This window comes from Scomber scombrus, chromosome 8 (genome assembly GCF_963691925.1).
Source record: "Scomber scombrus chromosome 8, fScoSco1.1, whole genome shotgun sequence".
NCBI lineage: Eukaryota > Metazoa > Chordata > Actinopteri > Scombriformes > Scombridae > Scomber > Scomber scombrus.
In genome coordinates, this window is record NC_084977.1 from 12,538,709 (window position 1) to 12,558,749 (window position 20,041).

At 42.0% G+C, this 20,041-nt stretch overlaps 1 protein-coding gene across 2 annotated transcripts in view; it reads right to left on the reverse strand.

The window, feature by feature from the left end:
* Nucleotides 1-20,041, reverse strand: part of ssbp4 (single stranded DNA binding protein 4) — an 86,466-nt gene that overhangs the window by 64,063 nt on the left and 2,362 nt on the right. For both annotated transcript variants that reach the window (XM_062423786.1, XM_062423787.1), the window contains exons 2-3: nucleotides 9,166-9,238; nucleotides 5,234-5,295 (exon numbers count right to left, since the gene is read on the reverse strand). In XM_062423786.1, coding sequence (XP_062279770.1) covers nucleotides 5,234-5,295; nucleotides 9,166-9,238 — 135 coding nt within the window. The remainder of the gene's footprint in view (nucleotides 1-5,233; nucleotides 5,296-9,165; nucleotides 9,239-20,041) is intronic.

Here is a 20,041-nt window from a genome sequence, read left to right on the forward strand (position 1 = left end):
ATCTTTAGAAATGATCTGGTAAGTCAACATTCACAGTTAATTAGTACCAGCAATCTGCAAGAAATCTTGTACTCTCCACACCCTCGTAATAGTAAAATTTCTATCCAATTATCTAATCATTTCAATCTAATCATGGGAAGCTCTTTATGGCATTATGGGTAGTAACTGGCAGTATTTGAGCCACAAAACTCTGCGCAGAGAATTCCAGACAAAAACCTGGACTGTTCTGACTTTGAAGGAGTCACAGGAGAGATTTTAACAGCAGTTCGGGGCCACGCAAACATTATTTAAAAATTCAGTCAAATGAGAAACAAGGCTAAAAAAAATATGAGCCGGCACTGTCAGCACACACTTTGTATCCAGAACAGAGGAGGAAAGGATTAGTGTCCAGCCGTCCTGAAGAAGACAATTACTAAAATTAAATGCCATCACGATAGTTATTTGCAATTAACTGTGGTCTGACAAAGCCAATGGTTACAAAGTGCTTTTTCCATTATAATAAGGAGAGTAAACAAAGACACACAGAAAGACAGACACAAAGGCTGCTTGGTGGCAGGTCTACATGATAATCCTGCGTGTGTCTTTGGCCGGCTATCTAACCAGACATTCAAGCAGCCGGTCAGTCAGTCAGCCAGGAGAGAGAGGGAGAGAAATAGAAGCAGGAATTAAGATGGAGATGGAGACAGATGGAGATAAGGAGGCAGAGAGAGCATGAGTAAAAGAAGCAGAAAGTCTAAAAAGTAAAGTGACAGAGATCCGACCACGCTTTCTGCTTCTCCTCTTATCAGAACAGGCTTTTCTAAATGGGACAATCAAAGAGAGGAGGCGGGGAAACACAAGCCTTCCAGTTGTCTTTATTACCTTGATTCAAGCACCAGCTATTCTCCTGGTGGCAGCAATGCATTTAGCAAACAGCAGGAAACAACATCACTGTGCCATGTAAATTTACAACACTCCTTTTGGAACCTGTAGTTAATAAATACAGCAACTCTCACTGCAGGAAGACTGACGGCTTATGAAATGAAGTCTGTGATGTAGACCTAACGTGCGTTCGATCCATGTTGGACACACTCACTTGGGACAGCTGTCACAAGCGGCAGTGACACAAGTCTGCGGTGCAGAATTAAACAGAAATTAATTCAAGTGATTATCAAATAAAAGTTTCAGCTTTACTTTTCTTCTTCTGTCCATCAAACCATCGGTCTCTTTCACGCTCTAGCCCACACAAGTCAACTTTTTATTTCTCTCACTTTAAATTTTTTATCTCAGACTTTTCATCTCATATCAGACTCTTTCGGGGACGTCAGTTAAATACTGCTTCAACCTCAACATCAATAAATTAAAACTAACAAAAACACCTTGTCATCAATGCCAGGGTTTATCTGACATCCATTCACCCATGGTTGGGAGGAGGGTGGCCCTTGACCACAGACAGACCACAAACATGAGTTTGACCCATGTCACGGTGTCATCTGAACACAATATATACTTCCTGTCACGCCACAAACAATGATACTCACTCAAAAACCTTATGTGATGCTGAAAACTTATGTAGTCATTAATTGCAATTTTGGCTTCTAATTGGGCTGTAAGTTGAGGCAAATGCATCTGTACCACTGACTACTGTCGCTATCTTGAGACTGAAGCAAATGAATTAAAATTCATTTAAATTTGTTAAATTTCCTGTTATGAATGGAGGTGTGACCAAGCCCAAATTCTTTCAAACTGAAAAATTACAAGGTGTTTTGCCATTGCTTATTTCATATTTCATGAAATCCCAGAAATGCATCAGTAAGTGGTCAGCGATTTCAGAGAGATTTGCATGAACGTATTTCTGCATACTGTATTTGGATATGCTACAATAGGAAGATCTCCTGTTACTATTACTACTACTTGGGACTATCGTTCTGAGATGATTTGCCCACTGTAGCCCAGTGTAGCAGTGGTTGACAAATTAATCCAGATACAAACAAACTGTTAATTCATTTTAAATTAGCGGAATCAACTGTATTAGTTTTAATGTTTTATTTAAATGTAACGACAAGTGATAGAGGTTTTGAAGCCAGCAGTTTGTTGATTTTTTTCACCGTCTTTTTTATCAATATTGGAAGCTGCTAGAAATTCCTGATATCATGGTTTTACAGACTCATCTGTTCGTATTTACGGTCTAAACACTATCATGTAAACACTGTAATAGAGAAAAAAGAAGACTGTCTGATTCCTGTATTTATAAAGAGAAGGCCAGACATTTGGGAGCAGAGGACGTCTGCCCTCATTCTTTTTTCTCTGCCCCTCACAAACAAGAATTTCAGCTAGGGGCTATCACACACAGGTTCCCTCTACATACTGTTGTTGTGCTGGGATTTTCATGTGTGTGTTTGTTTTGTGTGTGTGTGTGTGTGTGTGTGTGTGTGTGTGTGTGTGTGTGTGTGTGTGTGTGTGTGTGTGTGTGTGTGTGTGTGTGTGTGTGTGTGTGTGTGTGTGTGTGTGTGTGTGTGTGTGTGTGCGCGCATTGAGGATTCAGTGGCCATCCAGTGAAAACTGGTTAAAGCAATCGATTTGGGGATAAAGAGAAGACAACTAGCTGCAGCCAATAGAAAGGGAGCTAATGACACAATCAACACCTGCAGCCCTCGCAGAGCCTTTCCTTTATCCTTCCACCCATAACAACAGATGTGGATGAGTGACCCCCCACCTCCAGCCTACCCTCTTCCTCCCCCAACATCTCCCTCTTACAGCTCCAGTCTTATTCTGAAGCTTCCACCCCCCAACAACGCCGTCCTACAGGAAGCAGCCACAGAAGCAGAGACAGGAGGGAAGAAAACCCTAGTGAGGTGCTGAAGAGGGGACAGCGGGGTGGGGCTAGGGTGGCGGAGGGGTCGGGGTCTTAGATTTGGCTGTTTAACACAAAAGAGGCTGGAATGCAAAGAGTTAATCCGTTCGGGGGTCTCGCTCTTCCGCAAACAAAGGACAGACCTCCAGACAAAGGTTGAGGGAGGGGGAGCGAAGGGTGAGGGATGAGGGAGGTTGGTGGCTTTCCTACCATCTGGAGCTTTTGTTTTGGGGGAGGCTGGAGGTTGGGAGGGGTGGACAGGGGATTCTCCCTCCACCACCACCACCTTCCCCTCCTTTCCACCAAACGACCTCCGGACCCCACCCCCAGTGAGTCTCCATGTCCACGTGCTGCGTGGCCCAGACAGACGCCCCTCAGCTAGGTCATACAACACTAGAGCCCTGCCCTGCCCAGCCTAGCTAATCAGCATCAGCCTACTCTCCAACTGCTCTCTAGCACACACACACACACACACACACACACACACACACACACACACACACACACACACACACACACACACACACACACACACACACACACACACACACACACACACACACACACACACACACACACACACACACACACACACACAAGGACTGTCAACGAGTGTTCTCAATTCAATTATATAATTGAATTAAAAGAAAAAACAGACATTCGATTGTCAAAATTAATATTCGATTGTGGAAAAAAAGCAGCAGTACCACGGCTGTCTGACTCACGAGTTCTGGCATGGGCTTGGACTGAATGCACTGAATGATGGACAGGAGTCACACAAGGTCACTTTCATTGATTGAAAATGAAATGTAGGTCAAGCTGAAACGAGCGAATAATTCAACAACAACCGTATGGTAATGATGGCAGAGAGTTCACAACCCAATTCGGCTGCAGAGAGAGCAATTTGCACTCTGAGCAATTTAAAAAGACCCGTTTAGAAATACTTTGGATTTTGATCAACAGTATGAATATTACCTGAGCTGTATAAAAGTTAGATTATCGAATAATATATTGATCATTTATTTGACCCCACTCTGATAGACAGTGCATAGAGAGAGGGAGAGAGGGTTTCAGTCTTTAAATTAAATCTCACAGTATAGAACATTATTTCATTTGTTTATTTTGTAATGTGCAGGTATGCTGATCTTTTAAAAGACTTATAATTAAATAAATATACAGTACCAGTCAAAGGTTTGGATACACTTTCTCAATGATGTGAATGGGAAAGTGTGTCCAAACTTTTGACTGGTACTGTACGTATACAGGTAGATATTCGAATGGTTTTGAACCTATGAGACACACACACACACTGGGCAAGTCTCCCTGAGCCCTGTTGAGCTCTCTTATAGGTTAGGGCAGAGGGGAGAGCTAACTTATGCTGCGCTGTATGTTTGTATATGTCATTCTGTCAGTATTACTGGTAGCTGTCCAATCGGGAGCTGTCAGGTTGAGAGAAGCCAGGCTCTTTAAGGACCATTATGAGCTGTGTCAACAGGCTGCACAATTACAACACACTGGGGCCAGAGAGGATGAATGAATGAAGCTGCATGTCCGGGTTTATTACACAGGGCCAGCCGGGGGGCTTTGGGGATGAGCAGGATAGCATGAATGACAAACAAAGCGGGCCTGTCAAACCTCTTATTCCGGCTCTCTTTGCCCTCGTGCTGCCGTGCTGAGGATTCAGCCTCTCAACTTCCCTGCCTGTTTGCCCGCCTGCCTCTTTGTCTGCACTCATTCCAGCTGCCCAGTTTCCTCCTTACAGCCCGCCTGCTCCCCTCCAGTTGGATTTTCTAGCTCTTGGCCAGGCAACAGGAAAGGGGAACCCTGACTTTGGGTGTTCCCATTCCTTCTAATTCAGACAAACAGTTTACGTGTCAGGCTGTAAGCCCACTGACCCTGCTCTTCCAGCCAGATAGAAAACAGTCCTTTATTTGTCTAGGATTAACAGATCTGACAGATTTGTTTAAAGAAGCTGGAAAAATAACCCACGTCAGAGGCTTGTCCTGTCAAATGCAGCATCACGTTAAACAATTTCTCAAAAGTTCCCTGCTTTGAAATATTTTAAAACAGAGGATTTGTCCAGGACTTTGACTTTGATGGGTCAGTTTCACTCTGGTTCAGATGTGCGGTTTAAAAAGAAAACAGCTTGGATTAAATAACAGAGTGAGGGAAGTTAGCTCACTTGTCAATCAGAGGGACGCCAGTACAGAGTACAGCACTTAAACATGTGTGAGATGATGCACTTAGCATTCCCTGCAATTACTGTCCCTCTCCACCTCTGCACATTCTTTCAGATCGTCAAGAGTACGTCTACAGTATGAATGTGAGCCGCTGAAGAACGTGTGTGTGTGTATGTGGTCAAGAAAAAGAGAGCAAATGAAAGGATCAATGTATACATACCACCACCATGAGTGTAAAAATCCTGGAGGTTCCCCAAGTGTAATGTTCTTCTCCCATCGGATCTGAGGGGGAAAAAATGAAAGTGATAGAGGAAGGAGAGTTAAGGGTCGAGGGGAGAAGACAGAAGAGGGAAATGAAACATTAGATACGGCAACATGTTTTATGCATAATGTAATCATTTTGCTCAACTGTCCTCCCAACTTTAGACAGACAGAGCAATCGCCAGATAGAAAAATAGGCTGACGGGCAGCCCAGTGCAGTGCAGCGTAGTGCGGAGTTTGTGGATAAGACTCTGTGACTGTCTTGAAGAAGCAGCCCTCTCCACTGCCCTCACAAACCAGCAGAGCTCCTGCCTGTATCTGGACACTGAGATAAGATCCAGTGAGAGATAGCGGCCCCGCAGCCTGCTTCACACACTCCTACTGACATGACTCTGTGCACACAAACGCACAGATTCAATGCATACGTACAGTCTGAGAGATGATTCACCAGGGTGTGTGAGGACAGCATGACAGCGGCAAGATTTCTCTATTTTTAGAGATATGTATGTATGTATATATATATATATGGAAAAACAGACACAAGTTTCAGATTTCTATTAAAGTGTCTATTCTATAGATATCCCCAGTGCAGTTTATAGTGATGTGATCTGCTGTATGTAGGTGTGTGCCTGTTGATTTAATGCTGCTAAAGAGCTGAGTGCTGCACTGTGTAGGAGAGCAGAAAGTGGCAAAGTCCTCTTGGGGACAGGAGTGTATTGTGTGTATACTATAAATGTGAGTGAGTGTGTGTGTTCCGCAGAAGGAGGAACAGAGGCTAATTGAGGCAGGAGAGTCCAGGTGATACCGCTCTCATTAAATGGCACTGAGCAGGTGTGTGTGTGCGCGCCTTCAGTTTACCTGTGAGGATAGAAATCCCTTATCTATTGAAACATTTGTGTGTGTTAAAAAAAAGACTGGTACAGAGGCAGAGAGAGCTCTACACAACAGCTTTGAAACACAGATACACTGCATTTAGAAAAAAATAAACACACAGGTAAATAAAGACATGCAACAAATTTTAGAAAACACATCAAAATTATCTGGAAGACACTTGGTATGATTTCCTGAAATTGGCAACCTGTCAACAGTGTTGTTAAATGACAAAAACAACAGTGTTTATTTTACTTTTAAACAAATTAATCAGACGTTACTGAAGATATTGGCCATATACCTATCATACACTGACTAATTACTGCAGTCTTCATTAGTTTTTAGTGTCCTCTTGAGACGTCTGCTGTGCTTTGACAAAAAAGCAAACAATCTTAATTTAAGATCAACATTTCTTTTTTTTTCCTTCTATTTTCTGTTAAACTGCGGTTTTCAAGTCAAAAATGAACTTTCAAACTGTGCTGATCTGTTTTGTTCGATGTGCAGCATGCCTGTATTTGCTTGTGCTTTTCTGTATTTGTATTATTTATGCAACCGTGCGCCCTCAATGGTGAACATCTTTCTCCATTGTCTCCCATTTTACTTGCAGCGTTTTGTTTCTTCTTGGGATGCATGCATCGTTCAGTGTATTTATCATTTGCTTGCGTTTTTGCTGGTGAAGAGAAAGAAGCGGGAGAATGTGAGAAAAACGAGAAGGTAATAAACAGCGGGGTGGTTTAGGAGGAGAACAAAATGGGGAACAGAAGTTTGAAAATTTGGGACGATCAAAGTATAAAATAAAGAAATACTGGAAGGAAATAAAAGCAGGGGGTGATCACGCCTTGTGTGCTTCATGAAAAGCTGGAGAACGATGAGTGAGCACTAACATGGTAATTGAACACAGTGATGTAGAAGAGTAGGCTATAACCAATCCTGCATGCAGCTGTTTTTCTTATACTCGTGAGAAAACCCTCACTTAAAAACCTACTGCTACAACTGCATGAAGGGGAAAGGGTGAAAGTTCAAACTGCTGTGTTTGCTTGGATGTACTCATTACTGTCAGTCTAATCCAAATACACTCATTCTGAGCATATGAGACCACTAAATAAAAATGACGCTGTGGTAGAAATAAACAAATTCATTAAGAAACATGCTCTTGCAGGCGCAACATTTGAGACAACTGGCGTCAAATTGACTTAGTAGTCTTAGCATGCATGCCTTGTGGACATGGACTGTTTGTGTCTGTGTCTGTGTGAATGTTGCTTTAATCTCTTTCTGTCTGTTTTAATTCCTGTTTGATTGTGTGCTGGTTTGGGGGTGTGCTTGTACGCCTCCGGATGCCTGTGACCCAGAAGTTCACCCCTTTCCAGCAGCTCACCAATAACACTCAATCTCTGGGAGAAGATTCACCCACAAGGGCTCTGAAATCAGCGAGGCTCTCTGCAGCCCGACCACTTAATCTCTCTGTGCGGCTCCTGTATCTCTGCTTCATATTTTAGCCATTCGCTCCAGGTTGTTGGCAGCTAGGCCGGCCTCCAGTCCTGCCCGCCACGCTGCCTGCCTGCCTGCGCTACGAGTAAAGGCAACTGATTTCTGTCTGATTGTGATTGATTGATATATCCACATATCAACAAGGTTGATTTGGGGCAAGGATTTGTCTTTCATAGTTTTTTCCTTTTTTAAATTTTATCCATATAAGAATCACAACATTTTTAACACCATCTTGAATAGATATCACTCCTTTAACAAGTAAAGTGAGGGCATTATCATCTTATGTTGATAATGACACTTCTTTTGCAGATTATTTTGCTGTGCAGACTAAGTCGGAAGTGAAATAAATAGTGGTTAAAGGCACTAACAAACTTGTTAGTTTTATTTAAACTACTCTAAAGGTGCAGCCTGTTAAATGAATAGTTTGACAGTTTGGAAATTTCACTGATTTGCTCTTTTGCCAAAAATTAGATGATGAAAATCAAATTTACTCTTATTTAGGTATGGTAAATATGAAGCTACTGCTAGCATCCAAGAAACTCTTTGGAGCCTCTGCTGGTTTCCTGGCAACCTCATGGATACAAGTGGACAATAGGAAGTCATTGAACAAATAATCAACCATACAAACCCCCATGTAACCACAACTTGTAGTTTTTACATTTTGTCAAAATATTACTTTAATCCAAAGTATAAGATTACTTTTCACAAAACCAGCAGAAAAAAATATTTAAAACTGCTGAACTGCTCGTTTAAACTGAGCTCATGTGGGTGCAACAGTACCTATTTGTTACTCTAACCTGAGCTCATCAGATAAAATGACAGATAAATGATGTCAGTATTAAAACTGATTGACATCGACCTGCCTGTGCTTGCTATTAGAGATCTCTCTGTGTTGAAGGGTGTACTAAGTGGAGCAGAATAAAGTCAGTGGGCAGAAGAGGTGTTGTACAGCAGAAGGCCTGGACACGGGACCAGGAAGGATGTCCATTAAGGAAGAGGATGCAACACATTAGAGACCTTACCTCTTGGACAGCTCAGGGGCCTAATATGAGACTAATAAGTCTAGCAGACCTGGGACAAATGGTTATGCTTGGAATGGTTTCAAGTACTCAACGTACACTCAATTTAACTTTACAGGGACTGGTTCAGCTTCTTAAATGTCACACTTACATACTTACAATATGTCAAACCACTTTACTTATATCATGTTATGATTAGAAATTGAAACTAATAATGAAGAGCGGGTAATTAAGTCAAGTAGCCAAACCAATGCCATGTTTACATTTTCCCAGAGTAATAAGACCTCCAAAGACATCGCTGTTGTTCAACAGCTGTAAAGAACATGTCTTGGCTCATTAATGTATCAACATTGTTACAGTTTTCATTGTCAAGACCCTGACTTGTACTAAGGTTACTCAACAGCTGCTTGAACCCAGAACAAGTTATAATGTTAATTCCATTCCTGTTTGCACAATAGAGGGGAATCACATGTGTGCTTTAGGTACAGGAAGTCAAAGAGAAACAACTTCTTACCTCTGACAGGAAGGTCTGTGCTGATTTCTGTGCGCCGACATGGAGCAAATACTCATACACATATAAAGCTAACCTGAAAGACAGAGACAGAGGAATAAAACAGAGGTTAGTGTTCAGGATCACTTTCTCATTTCACTTTAAAAAACAGTGCTCTCATATAAAATATTAGTTCAAAATTAAAAACAAGCTCATTCTCTCTTCATATGTGTCTCACTCATTCCAAGTATCCCTTCAAACAGGAAAGTCCAACAAATGTGCACAATTGGCAGAAATCAAATCATCACTGTGTCATGTGAGATGGAGCTCAGATAAACAAGATTTTACAGTATGAGGATCATATACACTATAGAGGGGTTGTAAATGTGTGAGGTAAAGCTCCACAGCTTTGAGCTAAAGAGAGTATGTGGCACTCTCCCATATGCCTGTGGTTTTAGTAACTCTGCTGTTGAGGCATAGAGACTGAAAACAAAACAATGAAGACACAGAGGGAAACATGGACGAAGGAGGCAAAAATATCCTCAGACATGGATGAAGTTGTACTCTCAGATATCACCACAGTGCTTTCTGGGTGTCAGACACATATTGATGCCGGCCGATGCATCCGATATAAGACTGGAAAAATGGCCAAGGAATACTCTGTAGATAATTTATGATGATGGGTGACTCCTGAACAAACTCACAGAAGCACAGCCCTCACATACTATTGGCTTATCAAGTTGTTACAGATGACGTGTTAGCAAACAATTTCCTGCATATCCAGCAGAGACTGAGCAACATGAGCACCCCATTGGAGTGGACTCTTACTTCCTGACAAATGCTAAGACCAATATTCACTCACACTTTAGCTCTGGCTTGAGCCATCAAACCCAGAGAAAAATATCTGGGTGCCTGGACAGGTAGCTCACACCATCTCGCAGCTTATGGAAGATTGTTAGCTAGAAATGCTTGAATACAATTCAAATAAAGGGAAAACAAGAAACAAATCTGCTAAAAGCCCCAAAGAGTTGAAGAGCTGGTTGTTGATTCTTGGTGGGGTTGGCTCTACTAACATGCCTTTCACATTAGAAGGATTCATTTCATTTAGTGTTAATAGCAAAATATGTTTATCAAGCTTGAAATCTTTTGGCAGTAAAGAAAATGACATTTATCTTGATATCTATGCTTTCTCCCTGAAATGGCTAACACCACAAAGCCTTTATTATACACACAAAGTAATGGTGGAAACGGTGGTTGAAAGGAGAAATTTGGCAACTGCTCTCCAGTCTGGTAGGAGATTATTATACAATTTAAATCATTTAAAAGTGATTCAAATATCAACCAACCAGTAAAACCTCATATTTTCACAAATCAGAAAACGCATTCAGTTTGTGTCCAAAAAAAAGTCTTGTTGCTTGGCAACCTCATAGCAACAACATAGACCCCAAAAGGTCACTGCTCCCAACCAAGAAATATTTCAACACAGAACCACCCAAAAAAACACAGTGACATTTTTGCGCAGATTAAACAAAGATGATATAACATGTTAAGTAGTGAGATTTAGTTTGTTACATTTGGACGCAGACAGGCTAGCCTCTTCTGCCTGTTTCCTGTGTTTATGCTAAGCTAAGCTAACCTCCTGCATGGCTGGCTTCATAATTATTATACAAATATGAGAGTAGTATCAATCCTTTCATTGAACTCTCGACAAGAAAGCACATAAACCCTAAACCTTGAACTATCACTCAGACTGAAAGATGGTTTTAACTAAAAAAAAACCAAAAAGGCAGAAATTTTACTAAAGATTGGGTTTTGTTCTGAATCTGATCTATTAAAATAAAACCATCTCCATATCACTGAGAGACAAGAAGGGATCAAGACTACTGCAGCTGGCCCAGACTTCAGAGAAGTTCCAGGTACTCAATAGACCTGCAGACAGAAACGCATGGATCCTCACTCTAACCATATCATGACAAAATTGGCCTTTGCCCCCTCGCAAGCACAAAGCAGCAACTCAATATTTTTACCATGATGCAGAAGCCCGAACAGACACCACAGTATCTGTATGCAATTGTGTCCAGGTCTGAAACAGAGTAGAGGACAGCGGTTGTGGTTTTGTCTATGGCGGCCGACTCTTTTTATGCTGGTCACATGCATCAAGGCCAGCGCAGATGCAGATTTATGGTGTTTGGGTTGATGCTGCTGTACATTACTGATTGAGTCAATAACGTGCTGGGGCACAGTTAAACCTTATTCTTTATATTCTCAAAGATATCATCAGAATTTCACTGCTAGGTCTTTACAACCATCTGCTAAAAGAAAATGATCTGATACAGCTGGTCCAAACCAGTTTCAGCTTTAGACACTCAATGTATTTGCCTCCCATATTTCTCACTCTTAAATCATATATGACTATATCAACACCCACTTCTGATATATAGTGTAAACACGCTGTTTAAAAATACCAAGACTAGGTCAAAACCTCTTATATGGTTGGACCATGTACAAAACACTAGAGGGACGAATACAGGATGTGGCGACATATGGCGACACCCATCAGACTTACTCAGTTACTCAGTCAGTTAGGGAAAGACATTCACGTTTACAGGGCTGATCCCTGCAGACCAAGGATTTCACTATTATTCACCAGAGTTTTTCATCTAGTGAGAATGCGTCTTGTTTTCGTTTGTATGGATTTGGTTACAGCAGGGAGGACCATATTTGGCTCTTTAAAGAAACGGATTGTGAGAGGCATGAGTCACATGTAAGAGCAAACAGCTTGTTGTAAATGTTTAATACTGATATCAAATAGAGTGATTGTCTGAATACCATCAAGTGAAACTGATCAGTGTTGCCTGCAAATGTGGAAGTTTGCCACATTTAATTAGGTGTCTTCACGAACTTTATGTGAAAAGTTATTTGTTCACCTCAGAGGTTTTTATTTGCATCTAGTATAATGTTACACTACCTGGACTGTGTTGTTTGATAATGTGCTGTAATGCACATGTAACCATCAAACCAGGATTTGTTTTTTCTCCGTCAGCCTGTGTAGTTCAGGGGAGGGAAGTTTCACAGGTTCCGGGCAAAATGTAAAAGAAAAGAAAAAGAAAAAAAGAGGGCCTCTTTGCAGGGTGAAATACCCAGTGGCAGGTGTCATCTCCTATACACCCTGTCCGCACTGTACTGGATAGAACAGAGATTCCCATGAGCACTGCGGCAATGAAATTTTCATGGCAGAGCCTGGTGTGATCTGAGGTTCTCTTTCGCAAGCAGGGGGAGTCCCGCCTTCCCCTGGGGCTACAAAAGACCCTGCACAGTCTCTGCTTCTCAATATATTTGCACTTCACCTCACATAACCTGACTCTTGTCGGAACCTTGCTGGTGATTTAACTGCATGCTTGGAGATGAGCTAGCTCCCTGCCTAGGGGGTAGCTACTGAGGCTCTCTACACTGCTTGTTTAGCTCAGTAATTAGCTGCTTGGCTGCGTTTAGCCCACCTGATAAACACTGCAAACAGAACTGCTTTCCAAACCTGTTGCACAAGCTAACAAGCAGTCTAGCAAGCTAACTCGCCATTTGGAATGGCACCTGACCAATGAAAATCTCTTCCAGTGGTCTAGCAACTAGCCGTGCCCTAGTGCTTGCAGGATTTCTCTTTGCAAGATGGATACCCACCACACCTTTCGGGTTTTGCATGCTAAAGCGACACTTGCTAACCTGAACACCTGTGCCTACTGTCACAGACTCTGGAGGACAACCTTGTAAAGACGTGGCATTACTATCAAGGGTGCTGGGAAGCTCAGCTGCGCGCGGAGATGTCACGGTCACTGCTACAACCCACCAGCAGCAGGTACTGCAGTACCACAAATGTTTGTCAGAGTAGCCACAAGAGAAACCTCCTGTTAGGCATGTGAAACGTCACAGTGGATCATGGAAAATGTAGCTCAGGGCAACAGGCTCTGAATCAGGACGTATCCCCCACTATTCAGGGGTACAGTGATGTCAAACGTAGATCCTTTCTGTGGCCCACTATCAAGAGGGGAGATCCACTCTGCTGGAGAAACAGGCTTTGTGTGAGATCCCCATGAACGAAGCTCTTGGTGGATTTTACAGCCGTTACTTTGTGGTACCAGAAAAGGACAAAGGTTTCTGTCCTGTTTTGGACCTTTTGATGTGAGAGTTGTAAACAAATACCTGTGAAAGTTCAAGTTCAAAATGCTGACATTATGCCAGGTAATGTAGTCGGTTTAACCAGCAGACTGGTTCACTATGGCGGACCTAAAGGATGCCTAATTTTCACGTGCCAGTATTACCAAGACACAGACAGTTTCTGTGCTTTGCCTATGACAGCATAGTGTACGAATTCTAGGTTCTGCCATTCAGCTTATCCCTTGCTCCTCACATTTTCACCAAATGTCTCAAGGCAGCGCTTTCAGTCCCTCAACTGCCTGGACGGTTTTCTGATTGTGTCGGACTTGGTATATCAAGCCAATACCAACATGTCCCAACTAGTGATTCACCAACAGTCTCTGGTATCTGTCATTAACTGGAAAAGGGCTGTCTCACTCCCAACCAGATTTTTTTTTCTCTGTCTTGATTTGGATTCTATAGACAACCAAGCCCAGTTATCGTCCCTGAGAGTGACTGCTTTCAACTGATGGTCTGTCTCTGTTTCAGCCGCATTACATTGTGTGTCATTGTCAGCACCAGTGCCAGTGGGACTGATGGCCTCAATGATTCCAGCAGTGCCTCTGGGTTTGCTGATGATGAGAAAATTCCAGTGCTGGGTGCAGGCCAGACAGGAATTTTCTCCTGTTCCCATGAAAAGACCTAGCATGTTTAAGCAAGGGAGCCCCTCCAAATTTACAGTATGGGTCTGATGTCAAGACAGCATGTCTAGTATCCAGCAACAATATTTGCATAAACAAAAAGGGAGATACGCGCTCTCTTCCCCTCCTCTGTCTGTCTCACAGTCTCCTGTTATGGAGCAGCATTCACCTGCTGTCTTTCACAGCGACGCACAACCTGGGAATACTGAAAAGTGGCGCAGACTTTCTCTTAAGGGGTTTTCTATTGGCGAGTGGAGACTGCATCTGGATGTAGTAAAATAAACATGGGGTTGGACTGGCAGAGCCACCATGAATTTGTTCGCCTTGAGAGAAAACGCATACTGTCCTTGTTCTTCTCACTACTGGACGGGAGAATACCCCTTGGGTGAGATGCACTGGCTCATCAGTGGCCTTGGACACTCCTGTACGTTTCCTCCAGTGGCGCCAACCAAGACCATGTGCGCATACGTAGATTAACTATAATTCTGATTGCCCCAAGTTGGCCCAAGAAAGCAGGGTTCACAGAGATCATTTCTCTTCAGAGACCTACTGTCGGTATAGAGCCAGATTTGGCACCTGGGCCAAATCAGACCAAATTTGGGCCTGGTCACTTAAAGGGAGAAATTGACAGTGATAGAGTTGCTTGCCAACGTCATTGACACAATATACAGTGCCAGAGCAGTGTCCACACAGAGGTTATACATTTATTCAATGCTTGGTGTCACAAACAGAATATTTATTATAAATAGGCCTTTCCTTTTCCACTTTTAAACTATCTCTCAACTATAACTGCCTGCCATGGGGGATTTGACAGAAAATCCCCTTGCTCCCATCCTCTGGTGACTTTTTGAAGGGCGTACAGAGGCCAACGCGCAAAACCATGATTCCCAAGTGGGACCTTCCTCTGGTTGTAGATGCAGTGCGATTCACCTTTTGAGCCATTACAGTCTGTTGGCATTGATATGGTTTTGTGAAAGACAGCGCTCCTATTGGCCCTGAGGACAATGAAACATGTGCAAGTCATCTGTGCACTCTGTTCATCCTTTATGTTTACAGTTACTACTATTATCACTCTAAGGTGATAATAGTTCCTAAATCTGCATACATCCCTAAAGTAACTGCCTTGTTATACAGGGCATTATCTTTTGAGCTGACATCCTTTCCATCGCTCCCGTTCGCATCAACTGAGCAATGGCGTCTGCATAATCAATGCTTGGCACTTGTGTTAGGTTTGTATGTTTAGTGAACACGGGAAATACGCACAACTGACCAGCTTGTTTTGTCTTGCTAATCCAGTTAAAGAGAATGCACTTTCCAAGCAACACCTTTCTCACTATGGTAGATAGTAAAGGCCATCTTGCATACTTATGCCTACAAAGTCCACAGATGCTTGGTAGCATGTGTGCATACTCAACCAGAAGTATGGCTGTATCTTGGGCCCTTTTTAAATTGATTTTGGTTAAGGATATGTGCTCCGCTGCGAACTAGGCTTCTCCACATACATTGATGAAGTTTTATTGTCTGGAAGTGACAGCCAAGGATGTCACTCAGTCTGTGCTCTCAGCAGGAAGGGATGTAGCTGACGTCATCACTGCTGCTGTATCAGGGCCAGTTTATCTCAGTCTATTTGCAGGGGCTTTTTCAGGGCGTGTTGCTATATCCACATACTGATGCTGTGTACTGAGTGTACTGACCAAAAGCGAACTGGAAGTTATCCATATAATCAATGTTCCCTGAAGGTGGAAAACAAGGTACAACAAAAGTCAGTCCCTCCATCACTGCCTGTTGGCTCAGTGAAGTACAGTTTATATTGAGGAGCAAAGACTGTGCAGGGTCTTTTTTAGCCCCAGGGGAAGGCGGGACTCCCCCTGACTGTGACGGTCTCATTGGCTTTGGCATTTTAAGAATGGTTTTTCAGGTTGCACTCCCGAGGAGGCAATCCCTATACTGATGTGTGGTACTTCGTTTCCCTCCCTCAGGGAATATTGGTTATATGCATAACCTCCAGGTCTCTATGCCCTAGAGATGGGCACCTGCCCTGGCTGCAATACATTATTTAAAAACACTCATTCAATCCAGGCTTCAGGGGACACCTTTTGTTACTCTGTCAAAAGCAGTAAGTGTAACGTGGCTGAAGAGAAGACTTTTTGTGAGCTGATGGAGCAGAGCCCGAGGAAAGCTAGGTGGATAAAGGAGACATGGAGGGGTTTACTGTACAGGGGAGCTGTGTCAGGGGAACACTGAAGGTCAGGGCCTCAACTTTTCCTCTGACTCTGAGCATACTATAAACCTGAATTCCTTCCCTCTGAACTCGGCGCTAGTTACACATGTCACTCAGGAATAAATGATGAGATGCTTACAAGACAAACCGCAAGCAGTCCACTCCACATCTCACGTTTCCACTACTTCAAATTTCACTGTCTCTGTCTCTGTCTCTCTCTCCTTCCTCAGCTGTAGACATCCACAGTTGAAATTTAACAACAATGTATATGGATGCAAATTACATGATGAGAAGGAGGCGATCAGTCTGAGTGGGAGGAATAACGTTTGACCCCTGCTTTGACTGGATATCAAGGCTCATGATATCAAGCTGGTGTGTGAGTTTACATTAATAAGAGCCACAAAGCCAAGCAGTGCATCTGTTGTCTGTTTCTCACGCTCCCTCTCTTGAGCTAAAAGATCATTTGCACCATATAGCCTCTTCTACAACACAATTTCTGATCTTTTTTCCTTTATAACCTATGTCACCTCGTGCAGGCTAACTAGTACTTTGCTCCACGTCTACACATCAAGGAGATTTCTCCCACTGCCTTGTCCCCAGGAAACACACCTGACATTTAGCCCCAGGCTGCCCCATCCAGCATTCCCTTTCCTTCGCTTGCCTACAGAGACAAGGGCATCTCAGCTGAGTTTAGCCAGCTAAAGCACCGACAGTTAGCAAATTAACTTTCATGTCTTCATTTCAATAATTCAGCAGCGAGAGCAGGGGCAGGGTGAGGTAAGGTATGCATGGAGGAAGTGATGGAGCAGGATTAAACTGGCCTGCTACCGCATTTGTTTTCATATATAATCTACATCTTTCGGAAAAGAATCAAGAAGAAGGATGCATAATTTATGTATTCAGTGCAACACAAAGGGTAACTAGATAAAAAACAGAAAATATTATATCCTAAATATTAAATATTTATACATCGTAAAAAAAGCAGTATAGATCTGAGTGTGTGGTGGCGAATGTAGTGATGTATCACTTGAAGGTGAATGAGCGACTGAATGCTTGTCTGAGACACCTGTGATACTGTGAAGCTGTTTCAGTAAAGCTTATTCCCACTGCACACACTGTTTATATTTGCTTGGCTTTGTTATGGCAGTTCCTTTGTCAAAACAAATCAGTGTCAATAAGCGTGTAAACACGCACGGCTCTAGCCATGGGTTAATCCACACAGTGTCACACATACACACACACACACACACACACATGCACCCGCACACAAACACATAAGGAAATACAGTTCTCTCACTCTTCTATCAGCAGCCAGGTTCACAACTTTAAGGTTTACCTATTGACAGACTCATCTGAAAATGTCCTCTAACCTCAGAGTTTTACTGTCTGATAACTTGTTCATTGTCAAAGTTTGATTTTCACTTACAAAAGCTCAGGAGAAGTGGCAGAGATGAGAGATTTATACTGATTCGCAAGATAGATTATATTGACGTAGCTCACATAGTTTTGTTATCACCAAACCCTCCCCCCACAACTGTTGGTGAGGACAATAGTTCTTGGTACCTAATTTACCAAGAAAAAACATTATTCAAAACTTTTGACAGAGTCATTTGATTTCTTTGCCAATAGAGACTTTCTGTTTAGGAACACGTAAAGTATTGACCTGTTCTTTGTTCAGATACATGCTGCTTTTCTCTGTATGCTAATTAAAGACTTACACATACTCTTCAGGCCTGTGTGCTCTGTTGCCAAACTGATTAACAACTTCAGGCACGTAGCCTCAATATTTATACTGTCTCCTTTATTTCAAGAGAAAACTAACAAATTTGTGCGGATGCACCCAAAGCAGCTGACGAAAGGCAGCATTAATTGACTGTTGACATATCTGAATGAAAGCACAGTCAGCCAAAGGGTGCTGAGGGTAAATCAAGGGTTTCTTTACTTTTAGTGCAGTGTTTCTGCCTATGTTAGTGTGCAGCTCTTTATGCTTCATTCAAAAGGCTAAAATGCAGATGGCACAGCCATCTGTGTGGAATCAAAACCATGCATTCAAACCTGAAGATCCCCATCAAACTGCATGTAAATACGAGGGAGGAGCCAGAGGAGGAGTGGAGGATGTAAAGAAAACCATGTTCAAAACAAACTGATTAACTTTACACTTGAAGTTCTTTTTCCCAAACAAATCCAGCAATACTCCAAATCACACAAAAATGTCAGTACACACACTATTAGAAAACAAACTTGGGGAGCAGAATTATTTTGGAAACTGAGGAAAAAAATAAAATGTTTGATCAAGCAATTAAATATTTTTTTGCATGGCACCTTTAATTAAGATGTTTGATTCATCAGTGCTCATTTCAAAAAGGTTCCAGTTACTAAATAATAAGGTCAAATTAATATTGAAGCTGCTGTATTACCCTGTTCAAATTTAATTTAATTTAATATTTGAAAAAAAAAAACGTGGAAACTAATTAATTAATTTGGTCGCAAGGACACCGGTTTACCTCTGCCTTTATTATTATTATTAGCATGCTTTCTTTTTACTAAATGTCTGATCACAATAATGTTTCTCAAGGGTGCCTGCTACCTGTCATCTTAAGACAGTGAGTCCAGGCAGCTGAATTCCACTTGTATGGCGAGGCCTTGGCTGTGTGGAGGAATCCAAGTGTGAAATGTATGTGTGAGTGTTTGTTTTATGTTGCATTTCTGAACAAACAGGTTAGATTCAGGCCTTGGTTTCAAGACTTTATAGGGAAAAAAAACACACTGTACACACACAGCTTTGTGCACGATGTCGCAAACACACTTGAGCTTGTATGTTGGAACATTTTGTGTGCCAAACCTGAGAACTACTGTATCCTATTTAGGTAGCTGATAACTGAAGTGTTCAGCAATATAAACACAGGAGGACCAAATAGTGCTATACAGAGGCACTTGCTTTTCTTTATAAACCTTTTTTGTGCCTACTGCCACACACCTGTTCGCACCAGGTTACTTGCAACATGGCACACACTTTAACAAACCTTACAGGCCTTTATCAGAATCACTTTTAGCTTGAAATGAATAGAGACAGTGGTGTGAAAATGATTAAGACTATTTCTCTTGGCTGTTCCATAACTTTTGTTAATCCATACTTTTCGCTCAACAACTTCAGCTGCTGGCCATCACTCAAAATGACAGCATGTTGCCAACAATAACAAATAAGTGCGGTGTAAGAAAAACAGGGTTACTCCCCTTTCTGAAATGTGTAAATATGTATGCAAAAAATTCAAGGAATCGAATGACACAACAAGCCATTGCAGGAACAACATGAGAAAGCAGTTAATAGAAAGAAAAAAGAATAGTCTCATCAATAAATACTCCTCTCTGCAACTTTTTTCCTCGTAGCACCAACAGGTTCAATGTACTCACGTATCCTGCCCACACCCTTGTGTTTCTGACTGCTTTTAACTGTACAGGGAAAACACTGCTTAGGACAAATTGAATTTTCTCTAGTCTCAACTATCAACAAGTCTCATCCTCCCCATCTAACTTCAGTTTAGTGTCACTGACTTTAAATTAAAAAGACTGGCACACATACACATAAAAAAGCTATTTCATGTAACAGAGGGAGAATAACCACTCATATATTTGATTAAAGCTGATTTACAGTAGGAGCTTGAGTGTTTATTTATTAAGTTTAGAGTTTATCTATTTCCGTAAATGTACAAACGACTTGGAAATCAATCCCCTGAACTGCAGCTGTGATGTCACACGAGTCTGCTTTAATCAGATACAAGTCCATCCGGGGCGCCCTCTTTTCAATATCTGAATATGTAAAGACCCATATGAATATGTAAATATGAATATG